Here is a 12,113-nt window from a genome sequence, read left to right as displayed (position 1 = left end):
AAAAAACAGTAGACGGTGTAACACACAAACTGACCATTTAATTCCTACTCAGAGCTTCCATCAGGAAGTCTGACCGTGGATTTTCAAGGCTTTTTAGCAGAACTGAAAAGACATCCCACACCAGGCAGGGGGAGCGGGGCTGAGCCCAGCCTAGACGTACCCCACCAGCCGCGCCGTGCAGGGGAAGCTCTTGCGCATCCCCATGCACTTCTCCTGGTCAATGAAGAGAGAGTTGGCTTTGACAGCCAGGTCGTGCTCCAGGACTGCCTTGGCCCGGACCAAAGTCTGCAGCGTGTCCTCGGCATCCCTCAGGCACTGCTGCAGGCTCTGGATAGTCTCATCGAGTTCGTGGACCTCATTGACGAGGCTGGGGAACAGCAAGAAACCCCGTGAGCATGGAGGCAGAAGGATTTCCCCCTTCGGTGAGGTCAGATTAAATCGACCCTGTTTTCTGGCAGCTGTGCGTGAAAGCTGAGGGCTGGGCTGCTCCTCCGCGTGAAAGCTGAGGACAGGAGGCTGCACCAGGGCAGGGAGCCCCAGTGGTTTCCTGTTCCCCTTCGGGTTTGCGGCTTTGTCTGTTCACCCTCCTGGATTTCCCCGGGAGAGGGTCCTCCCCACACCCAAAGACACACAGCCAGCAGCAGAGGAGAGTTGCGAGAGGCTAAAAGTGAATGTGAAACTAGTGGAAGACAGAAAAAAAAAAGAGCAAGTGAGATGCTAAAGAGGGTCAAGAGTGCTGAGAAAGCTTAAAATTACTTTTCAAAGATTTCCCATCGGTTCAAGCCGAGAGGCAGCCCAGGCAGGGAGCTCAGCCCCCTCCTTGCTGCACGGGGGTGGCTGCTCCGGACACCCTTGGGTGCCTGGCTTCTCCTCCAGGCGGGGACAGCGTCGGGGTGATGCTAAAGAGAGGAGAGCAGAGTTGGCATCGGGACGGGTAAGACACACAGCAGGAGGCAGCTGAGCTCTCCCCAGGTTTTCTTCCTTTCTCTGAAAAAGGGGAAGACCCCTCCAGATTCACAAACCCACCAGCCCCTGCGCAGTAAGTTGGCCAGCTTAGGTTTGTTTTCCCTTCTGTGCCTGCAGCAGCAGCAAGGTCACAGCCAGGGGCCAGGGAGACAATTCCCTTATCTGTGAAACATCCTCACTTCTGCCTCTTTGGGGAAGCTGCTGGTTTTGGCTTGCCTTCCTTTCAGAGTGCTTGGTAACCTTGGAAGGCTGAAGGGTGAAGGAGGAGGAGGAGGCACGGAAGGAAGCCCTGGCCAAGCCTCTCCTGCTGACGGGGCAGATAAGACCTTGAAGAAATGCCAAGAAGCAGTTGCGCAGCCTGCCCCAGTCTTCCAGGAGCCTTCTGCAATCCTGCACTCGAGAGTTTTTGTTTTCCAGTGTCCCCAGGGCAGGTGAGGACAGCTCTTGCTGCTACCTGCTTCTCCTTGTGTTGCACCTTTCTTACTGTTACCCCAGGGGAAGGCGCTGAGCCCTCTCAAGGTGGTGCTATGGGGGAGCAAGAGGCTTATCCTTCCAAACAGGGCACATCCAACCAAGGGGAAGAGGACATTTATCCAAGTGGGATCAATCCAGCCCCTCATGGGGTAGCATCAGGCTGTACCTGGCCATGGTGTGGCGATCGCACAAGAGCCTCCTCCATGGGTGCAAAGCTCTCCCAGCACCCAGGGATGTTTGCTCAGTGCTTTCCATTATATTAATGCATTTAAAGAAGGACTATACAGAAAAAAAAAAAAAAAAGACAAAAAGAAAAAAAAACCCCAAGCAGTTTTGTCACCCAGTGATGCTCCTGAGGGCACCACCGGTGACTCCTCACGGGTGCTGCCAGCCCCACGCTCCTGCCTTACCGCAGCTGGGCGCTGTCCCGGCACAGCTCCACGTTGGGTCTCCGCGTGCGCTCGTCCAGCCGGGTCTGAGCGACTTTTAGCGGAGGCACTTTGTCCCTAATGGCTTTTCGGATGGCTTCGATGCTCATCTCGATCTGGAAGATTTCCTGCAGCGTCTGGCATGAAAAAGAAACAGGTGCATAAATTAAAAAGTGCATTCTCAAATAACAGCATCGGTTCCCATTTCCCCGGACCTGGGCCAGGTCTGCATGGAGGTTTTTGCTTGGGAGGCATCACTGAGAAGCGATCGTTTTACACTAGAAGGGAAAGGCTGAGGGCACCTTCGCCAGGTGGGTCTGAATCTTGCTCTTGGCGTCGGCTGTCTCAGCGATGCGGTTGGTGAAGGCGACGTTCACGCTGTTGAACTGGTTCCACATCTCGTTGGCGGTCACCACCAGCAGGTTCTCGATCTCGTCCCGCAGCTTGGCAGAGGCCGCCCGCTCGCTCTGGGAGAGCAGGATGTTGTCGTCCGTAAACTTGGCCCAGGAATCCGGCACCGAGATGCTGCGGGAGGAAAGGGGAGGCTCCTGGTGGCCCCATGCTGCTGGAGCTGCCCATGGGCAGGCAGGAATGCCACCAGGTCGGGTTAAACACAGCCTTCCAGGGATCCGTGCTCTCTGACCACATGAAAATTGAACATCTGGACACCATTCATCCCATAAAGCTTATCAAATACTGACACATCCATGACAACGCTGCGATAATTATGAAGGCTCACACAAACAATAGATTCCCTTAGAAAAAATGAGATTTTAATCAGACGACGTATTTACATGTTAATGGCATTAAAGTGCCAAGTGATTCACAGCTCTGTGACAACACACAGACTGCAGCTGACTCATTTTGCTCATAACTTATCTCAATTTCATACAAAACTGAACGAGCATTAGATAATACTCGATTCCCTGTCTGTGCACTTGGGATGGAGTTCACGCCTGTGCAGCAGTCCAGAACAAGGTCAACAAAAGCCTCAAATACCACATAAGCTCCATTTAAAACATGCTGATCCTCTGCACATTTTACCCCCTCTGAATTTCAGCATCAATCCTTTGCAATTCATTTGCCTGTCTAAATATGTCTGAGCTCTGCTGTGAAGAATTATTCAAGCACCAGAAAAAAACTAATCAATCCCTGCCCCCCCCCCCCCCCCCCAACAACTACATGTGTCTGTGTGCGCAGCAGATTTATCCCCCGAGCCCTTTGCCACTCGCAGCATATCTCTGCGAGTGCTGCTTTAGGTCATCGTTCATTTATTGCAGAGCCAAAGCCAAATTCCTGGCACCCAAAAGCAGCTGAACTCTGTCCCGGGACCATGCTCTCTACTCCTTTATCTTCTGTGCCACCTGGGCTCCCTGCCAGCCCCTCTGCCAGCAGGGGTGAGCCCCCAGAGTTTACGTCAACGAAGAGCACTCGGGAAGCAGCCTTCGATGCGTGCACAGACCTAACGAGCTGCGGCGAGGTGCTGAGCTGAATCCGTTTTCAGGCCGATCTCTGCACCCTGATATAATGTTTAATTAGGTGGGACGCATTTCATTTGGCTTTCACTCTCTAAACCTCACTCTTTGTGCCTCCCAGTACAGAGGGCTGGGCTGGATGTGCCACACCGAGGCACAGGGGCTGGGGACAGCCAGTGCCGTGCCGGGACAGCCGGTGCTGTGCCAGGGCAGCCAGCACCGTGCCAGGAGTGCCACCACTTCCCTGGGACCCGCAGCCCAGCACCGGAGTGCACTCACGTGGCATCGACCCGCTCCACCCCGCGGTAGTAGCTGATGCCGTCGGAGGTGTTCCTCAGGTGGTGGCACTTGTCGTCGATGCGGTGGGCTGTCTGCTTGTTGGCCAGGTCCCTCTCCAGCTCGTGCTGGGCCGCCCTGTTGGACCTTTGGCATGGAAGAGCAGCTGTCAGTGTCCTGTGTGGCTCGGGGAGTTCCCCCGGGACTGGGGGCTCCCACGAGCGTCGCTGCTCGTTTGTACGGGGCTGACAGAGGGGGTTGCATCTACAGGATGGGGTAAGGGTGGGGGTCTGCTGGGGGTTCACTTTACAGCTGCAAAGTCACTTCAGCCCTGCCGCACGAGCTGGGAGCTGCCCCTTACGCGAGCTGGGCTTTCGCCCTGTCCAGGAAGCGCTGCATCCTCTCCTGGCACGACCTGATGACGTCCACCTCCTGGGCAGAAACAAAGCACAACAACATCAGTGTCCACACACGTTGGTCCTGGTCACACTCATCCCCTCGGGCCTCTCCAGCCCTGGTCCAGTGACCGGGAGGGGGACAGGACAGTGCCATGGCCACAGCCACAGCCTTTGCCCTGACTTTCAGGGGGTGGCCAAGCATTTTCTCATCTTGACATCCGCTCCAAGCAATGGTTAGTGCCACACCGTGGCAGCAGGGCCAGATCCTGACCTGGTCTGACTGCTCATAGCAGTTACCTGGATGAGCTGCACAACCATCCCCAATCAGCACCTGCCCTTTTTGCTCCCAGAATGTTTTCTGCCCCAGGAGAGATCCCATACAAATGGGACAAGGAGATGGATTTTCCTTGATTGTGAATTCCCAGCCACTTCTAAGAATGAGGCTGGAGGAAGGCATGGGCTGCTCTCCACTCTCCTGACCTCAGCACACCTCCGTCACGTTTGTGCGGCCCCAGATACTGGAGGCGGTGATCAGGAGGCTCCAAAACAAGTAATTTTTAAGCCCTCCTGTTTGTAACAACCAGCTGAAAAGCATGGCCTAAATGCGTCCTCAACACTTGAAATTCAAACAGCCATTATAAAGATACCAACTCTGATTATTTTCCTAAAATCTCATGACCTTTAAACCAATCTGCTAATTTTTTAGGGCCTGACTCATAAGAAAAAATCTTCTAACAGAGCAGTGGCTTCACAGTCCCAGGGGCTGCCGTTTCCTTCCCAGCTTCACGAGGCCCTCGCAGTGATTGTGCTTTGCTGTACCCTGGGTTAGGATCCCATCTTCTGTGCCAACTCTGATCTTGTTTGCTTCTATTCGTAATTTAAAGCAGACTATATAAAGGCAGGCAGGAGTGCACGTTTTTATGGTTTCTATAAAATGTACTGCTTAAGTACACAGAGTGGCAGTCCTGCTGCAGCCGCGCTGCTCTGAGCAAAGCAAAGCTGGGGGTAGATGTAATATTTTTATTAGACTGGCTAGTACAGCTGGGAAAAGGAGAGAAGCTGTCGGCCACACACTGCCTCCCCTATATCTGTACGTGCATATCTGTGTGTGCTGAGATGCACGTAGGTGCTGCCCGGGCAGGGCTCTGGGGTGCAGGACACTGGGCAAGAAGACGGGGACACAAACTGCTTGAAGGGGGACCAGGACCTTTGCATGCTGCACAAAGACACAGCTGCTTTTCAGCAAGTCCTTTCTCTATTAGGGAAATTCTTACCCCAAAATGTGGGCGTGCTGCTGATGGACACGCCATCCTCTGGCTCAGGGACTCAGGGGTTTAGTGCCCAAGAGCCAGTTAGGGCAGTTTAGGCAGCAGGAGCTACAACATGTGATCTGTGCTGCCAGACTCACTGTGAAGAGCTCTTTCTCCACGTTGTCGTGCACCAGGTCGATGCCCATCCTCTTCTCCCGGTGGAGCAAGCACTCCTGAGCGACCTGTTGGGACATGCCATGCTGCAGGAACAGGCTCCCCTCCTCAAGTAACGTAACAGAAAAGAAATTGGAGGTGGGCACAGAGAGGAAAAACGTGGCCGGGGCAGGGTTTAGCTGACAAGAAGCAGCCGAGCTGCAACATCAGCATTACATCGTACGAGGAGCACACGTGGCCCTGGTGCGCCTGCAGCTGGGTGCAGGGACCTGGGTCCGGCTGGAAGCTGACCTCACCCGAGCCACGTAGCAGGACACGGGCTTTCCTATCCCAGCCCAAGATGTTGGATACACTGCTTACAAAAATATTTGGTTAAGCAAATAGTGTTCTGATGTGCTCAGCATGCGCTGATAGGGGATGCAGCAGATGGCGAGGGGCTTGTTTATTGCTAACTTAACTAATGGTCCCTTAATAAAAACTTTCTAGACGTTACGGGGCTCCAGTGAAACTTAATTAGACATTTGAACGGCTGCAGATGTCTCAGCAGCAGGCTGCAGCGTGCAGCCCGCTGGGCACAGCGCTCACCTGGAGCGGGGCCTCGGTCTCCGCCAGGGCTCTTTCCAGCCGCCTCTTCATGTCGGAGAGCGCGTTGGTCTCCCCGATCATCTCATCCAGCTCGTGGCAGAGCTCCGACTTCCAAAATTCAATGTCATTGACACGCTCTCCCAGGTTTTTGGTGCTCTCCACTTGCGTTTTCTTTGTCTGCTGGTACTTGTCCTGAATCAGGCGGGAGGTGTCGACCCTGAGGTTCTCCGAGTTGTGCCGGGACGTCTCCGACTCCCTGTAGTTGGTGAGGTTGGAGCGGTACCAGTCGTCGGGGGTGTACCGGGTGAAGAGGGACGTCCTGTTGGATACGAACGGCAGCATCTTGCTGGGGGTGAGCCCCTGGGCGCTGCCAGAAAAGGGAGCCAAAGTGGGATTGATGGCAGCCGTCCTATAGTAGGCGCTGGGTGCCCAGGGAAGGCTGAAGCTCTGAGGCAAGGGGTAGTAAGGAAAACGGTTCTTGTAGCTCGAAGCCATGGTACTGATGGCAGGCAGAAAGTTGGTGGGGGTCGATCTCGGGTGGGCATGAGTTGCCGTCAAGGGCGAGCCGACGAGCTCCATGCTTGGTCGCTGCTATTAGGGCAGGGGTCCTGCAGGGGGAGGAGGCAGGAGTCGCGCTCAGCAAGCATTTCTTGCAGCAACACAAGCAACGTACAACACCGAGAGCAAGCACACAGCACCCACACAGCGCCCAAACGGGCTTAGAGCTCTCGAAAGCAAATCCCTCCTGACAGCATCCCGAGCACTTGTATATACAAGGATTTGGCTTTGTTGTTAGTATCTGGTGTCAGATCTTGAAAAGCAGAGAGAAACAAATCATCGCTGCTGAGGAGAGTGACAGATATTATGCCTTCATTTTCCTTAAATCTGTCATTCCAGTGAAACTGTAGTTGCTGATTCTCTGCTGTTCATTTGTTTCTTTTGGCTGGCATAACTGCTGATCTTACAGTGCTCCAGATGTGATTTTCCCTTTAAAAGTTCCATTACCGGCCCCGATAGCTGTGTCCCTTTGGACATGCAGCTGCTACCAACCCAGCGTGATTTGTGGGTGACGGACTCTGTCCTCACTGCACCTTCACTTGCATTAGAAGCTCAAACGAGGAGCCTGCAGGCAAGCTGAGCTGTGCAGAACTGCACTCAAATTTGAAAAAAAACACCACCAATTTTACTTAAAAAAAAGACATCTCTCTTGACTTGCAAAGGAAGAAAAACGTCTGTGTTGCAGCCAATGTCAAATAAATGCACTTGGAAAGGAGAAATCATCCCACAGTCTTTTGGGGGCAGCTTGTAAATGTCGACAACCTGAGGCAGTAACCCAAAACAAAGCAGCCCAGGGAGACTGGTACCAGTGAGGGCACTGGGTGCCCTGTGTGGGGGGAGCTCCTCAGCCAGGTGAGATCAGAAATACAAGGCAGAGGGCCATCAAAAGTGCCTAGAGCACCTAACCCAAGGACACATGCTCAGGAGGGTTTCTTGTGCTTGATACGGAGCTCTTGTGTGGATGCAAGTGTCACCCACAGGCAGAATAAGTCACCACGGCCATCATAGCCTGCTGCTGTGGTACAGGGACAAGTCCTGCCCCTAACACCATCCCATCCACGTCCCACCCAGCCTGGCCAGAGCCCTGGGGAAAGGCTGGGACACCAGCGTGCCACAAGGCCCATGGATGGCAAGGGTCTTGACACGGGGCATTGCTAAATCCCATTTGTTACTGCATGCAGTCAACTTTATCCCTTTAAAAATAGACATGCAATGAACTGTTATTCTAGAACAAAATGTCCACACAAGCAATCACATGACGAGCTTTAATTGCTGCTCTTGGGCTACCCTGATCAATTTGCATGAGTAGGCAAGCTGAGAGAGGCTGGCCTGTTTTTGAAATTATAAAACCCTTGGGAAAGAGAGGGGTTTTTGCTTCTAGTCGACTCTGCAACAAAGAGCACCTCTACAAGAGGCAGGACCAACAACTCAAGGCTTGCTACCAAAAGGATTAAAAAGAGATGGATGGGAGAGGCAGAGACAAGCGGGTCCTGCACCCTGGTCGCAATGCCAGGCTGTTGGCAGTGGATGACACTTGCTGTGTCTCCGGTGCCTGCAATGGTTTGACGCATTCATGCGAACGCTGATCAAAATGCAGCTATTAAATAAATGCATGGCAAATACAGGAGAATAACAGGTCCTGCAGCTAGGGTAAGTCAGAGGAAAATAGGGATGAGTCAGAGGGGAAATGTGCACAGCCTGCAGCTGGGAAATCATTGAATTTTGCGGATGGTATTTTCAAGCTGTGCCCAATTTTGGCCACTCTCGCCCGGGCTGCCCCAGTACCTGAGTCCAGAGCAGCAGAGCTGCGGGCACCGAGCCTCGGCCCCGGGGTCTGACCTGGCCCAAGCAGCGCTGGGACAGGCAGCGGGAAACTCACACCCTCGGGTTTAAAAAAAATACATTTGCAAACACGAAGCCAGTCTGGCAGAACCGAGGACGAAATGTCTGTGCTCGGGTCCAACAAAAACCTCTGTGCGTGCCGGTTCCCACAAAGCCGTCCCTTCAGCTCTTTTGTCCCCGCTGGGCTTCGCCCAGCTCAGTGCCACTTTTTGTACCTGAGAAACAGCCTTCAGAGAGGAGACAGCTTCCCTGGCTCCCACCCCGTACATAAATTATTCCCTTTCGGATCCTGATATATGTATCTTTAGAAAAGGAGAAAAAAGCCCTTGGGAAGGGATTGGGGTTGTATTTCCCTGCATTTCCAGCTGAAATAAATGTTCCTGCCTCCCCCTTGGGATAAACTGTCCCCAGGTGACACTTTCTGCCCCCCCTGAACACTGATGCTCTGGAGCCCCCGACCATCTGAGCACATGCTTTGGGGTACAAGAGGTACCATCCCAATGATAACTGGAGGGGATTAGGAAAAATATCTACTTTTAACACCCCCATTACTCCCAGTTAAAGCATACGCTTACCTCTGCTGCCTGGGTGGGTGCTCGGGGGGTGCCTGGGGGCTGTCGCTCACCACCGTGCTGTCGGGCTGGGTGGCAGCAGCGCTGGGTGCTGCAGCATCCCCAGCACCCGGTGGCCACCAGGGACACAGGACCTGGGGGGGGCGTTGCTACGGGCGCTGGGTGCTCAGTGATCGGATTCTGCCTGGGCAACCTCCTGCAGCTGCTATGGCAACCTGGTGATGCTGTTGGGCAACGCAGCGTTCTCAGCGGGCATCCTAGTGCCAGCCCTGGGCAACCTACTGCCCTCACTGGGCAACTCGGTGCAGCCTTTGGGCAATTCAGTGCTGGCTCTGGGCAACTTAGTACTGTTTCTGGGATACTTGCTGCTGGCCCTGAGCAATCCAGTGCAGCTGTTGGACAACCCAGTGCCCTAGATGCAGCACCCAGTGCAGTCTCTGACTAACCCAGTGCCACCCCTGGGCAACCCAGTGCAGCCTCTGGGCTATGTAGTGACTGTGCTGGGCAACTTGATCCCACCCCTGGGCAACCCTGTACTGCCCTCGGACATCCTAGTGTTAGTACTGGTGCTCCTGGGCCATCACATCACCTACATCACACTTTACCCAGGGAAAACATTTCCTTTGGTTTCATTTTATCACTTTAGACTGTCAGCAACGTGGATGGTAAATCAAATATTCAGGCCAATATGTTTGTCCTTTCATACTCTATTGTCAGTTTCTTCTCATTTTCCCACCTATTGCAGCTGCAGACTGAGACGGTACCAAAATGCTTTACGTCCTCTGGTGAGCAGAAATCCAGAAAGCGTTGCCTCTTTGCCAAGGATCCGACAGAAAAAATAATTCAGTCCAACTGCTTCGTGTATACAAAGTTTAGCACACTTTGATTTCACTTTAAACACACATCTTACTTTAGCCGGGTGAAGAATCAACTTAATCAAACTGAAATAAAAGGCTCAGCACACAGGCTGCTTTTCTGCAGCTAAACCAGATCGCTCCAGCAGACGATGGGCAGCCTCTGCCCCTCGGCAGGACCCAGCCCAGCTCCGTGTCCCCCGCATCCATCCCCGCCTGCAAGCCCTGCCCGAGCTGATCTGGTTCAGGTGAATCACTGCGCGATAAGGGGTGCCACTGATGGTTGTAGGTCACCATACTGCCTCAGAGGCGTTTGCTGGAATTAAGCAATAATAATTAGATGGCATTGTAAATGGCTCACGGGTAAAGCCTTTAGGGCAGGGACTTTCGGGGGGTGCATCGGTGGCAGCAGACCGGGACGTGAGCACTGTGCTGCAGGGGGACAGAGGGGACATTGGAGTGGATGAAGGTTTGGTCCCACCACAGCTTCTGCAGCAGCTTTTCAAGTGCTTATGATGTGCCTAAAAGCTACAAAGATGAGGCTTGGGTAAAACTGCCAAATTCACACGCTGGGTGACTCCAGAGCAAGAAGTTACCAACTGCACCCAGTAAGTGAACCCGATACCCCTCATGCTCCAGTAACCACACCAATTTAAGTGGGCAGCTCACATCACTTCCACTCATTCAAGTAACTAAACCCGGTCCCTTAATTACGACTACGACTCAAACAGCAAATGCACTAGTCACATAACTCCCGCTCCCAGTTCCAGTGGGGCATCCCCAGATTTGCTGGACGTGTGAGAACACCATTCGTCCCAAAGCCTTGACCATTTTAGCCCAGAGCCAAAAAAGAAACAAGAGTGGAAACGTGAGGCTGACGTGAAGCAGTGGTGCCAGCCCAGGTTTGCCTGCTTGGCTAAACCGGAATTACAAGGGATACATTTAGATGCCTAAGTACAAAATCTACTGCCAAAAGCTGTCAATCTTGCTGTCACAGCTCTGCATTCTCACTGCCTATTAATACATCTGGGATCGTAAGTTGCCTTTCTGAAAATAACCAGATCCAGCTTCTTTACAGCATCCATCAAAGAGTCCAGAGAACATTGCCCCATCACAGAGCTTTATTCTGCTTTTGAGTGTTCCTCTCTCTCCTTCAAACACTCTATCTGCCTGAAAGGGATCTATTGTCTATGCAATAGCAGAATACTTTTCAAAAGGCACATCAATTCTTGAAGAACTGAAAATAAATTAAACCACGTGTGGTGTGTCCTATGCTGTCATACCACAGGGCAGGGATGTTCACAGGCAGCACATGCTCACCCTGGCCCAGGGCTACTTTAGGATTCCAACAGCTTTCAAGATTTTATCTATTTATGAAAGCAAGGCTGGCTTCTAGGGACGAGCTGCACCCATGGGTCCTGCTCTTGGCTCCATCTGGCTGGGAAATGCATGAGACTTTCCAGGGTTTTGCTGGATCCTGTTCCAGTGAAAACTGTGAGTTGAACATAAAAGACGGAGGGCCAAGGACTCTCCAGGTGAGTCCTGAGATGCCTTGGTCTCTACACATGACCAGTGGAAAAAGATGTTTATGGCCACTGCCAAGCCTCTCGCTGCTGTGCCAGAGGCTGTGAGCAGCAGGAGGAGGGTTGCAGGGTTGGACACCGAACCTGGAGGAGATAGAGGGAAAGGTGAGCAGCTTGGCAAGGAGAAAGAGGTGGCTCTGGGCATGTGAAGCCACTGGAGATCATGTAGGGCTCACGCCCTTTCCTCTGCCAACAGCCCTGTGAAGAGCTCAGGACCTTCTCCCATGGCTGGGGAAGCCCGAGCACTTCTGCTGGCCCCTCCAAAGCACCGTGCAGCACCTCAAATGCCACCATTCTGCTGGTGGGACCTGTCAGAAAACCCAGCTCCTGGACCTGCTGGCAGCACCTCTCTGTGCTCTGCGGGTGGACAGGTAATGCCAAATTCAGATCCGTGGTTAATTCCAGCTCCTTTGGGTCACTTCTTTGGCTTCCTTAAACAGCTACAAAAATGCAGCCCCGACAGGACCGGACTCCCCTCCCTTGCTCTGGTTTAACATGGGATGAACTCTACAACATCAGCGAGTCTGCTAATGCTGCAGTGCAGGCGGGCCTATCTGCACGTAACCATCTTGACAAAGGCTTGAGAAAATATCTTGTGTGCATTGCAGCCCCATCCTGCATTCAGTTCCAACACAGGAGCTATTCATAGAAAAACTGATGAAAACATGCTTTGTGAAA

General features: G+C 52.9%; 1 protein-coding gene across 2 annotated transcripts; it reads right to left on the bottom strand.

Annotated features, from left to right (window-relative positions):
* Positions 1 to 18: 18 nt before the first annotated feature.
* TEKT3 (tektin 3) lies at positions 19 to 9,166 on the bottom strand. 2 transcript variants are annotated; one of them, XM_066980314.1, is made up of 8 exons: positions 9,002 to 9,163; positions 6,027 to 6,634; positions 5,426 to 5,509; positions 3,981 to 4,051; positions 3,623 to 3,766; positions 2,171 to 2,393; positions 1,851 to 2,005; positions 19 to 367 (listed from the first exon to the last, which is right to left on the bottom strand). In XM_066980314.1, the coding sequence occupies exons 2-8, from the start codon at positions 6,603 to 6,605 to the stop codon at positions 151 to 153; spliced, it is 1,473 nt and encodes a 490-aa protein (XP_066836415.1). In that variant the 5' UTR covers positions 6,606 to 6,634; positions 9,002 to 9,163; the 3' UTR covers positions 19 to 150. The 2 variants fall into 2 exon arrangements, with proteins under 2 accessions (XP_066836415.1, XP_066836416.1); XM_066980315.1 differs by lacking the exon at positions 19 to 367 and adding an exon at positions 379 to 899 and having other exon boundaries at positions 9,002 to 9,166.
* Positions 9,167 to 12,113: the final 2,947 nt, after the last annotated feature.

This window comes from Anser cygnoides, chromosome 19, assembly GCF_040182565.1.
Source record: "Anser cygnoides isolate HZ-2024a breed goose chromosome 19, Taihu_goose_T2T_genome, whole genome shotgun sequence".
NCBI classification, from domain to species: Eukaryota; Metazoa; Chordata; class Aves; order Anseriformes; family Anatidae; genus Anser; species Anser cygnoides.
This window is presented reverse-complemented; position numbering and strand designations above follow the sequence as displayed.

What these genes read in the sequence shown, in the direction of transcription:
- TEKT3 (XM_066980314.1), bottom strand. Translation starts at nt 6,605, where the DNA reads ATGGAGCTCGTCGGCTCGCCCTTGACGGCAACTCATGCCCACCCGAGA. An exon ending in AGACCGAGGCCCCGCTCCAG is followed by an intron (nt 5,510 to 6,026) that starts GTGAGCGCTGTG and finishes ATGTCCCAACAG; the next exon opens with GTCGCTCAGGAGTGCTTGCT. An exon ending in AGGGCGAAAGCCCAGCTCGC is followed by an intron (nt 3,767 to 3,980) that starts GTAAGGGGCAGC and finishes TCCATGCCAAAG; the next exon opens with GTCCAACAGGGCGGCCCAGC.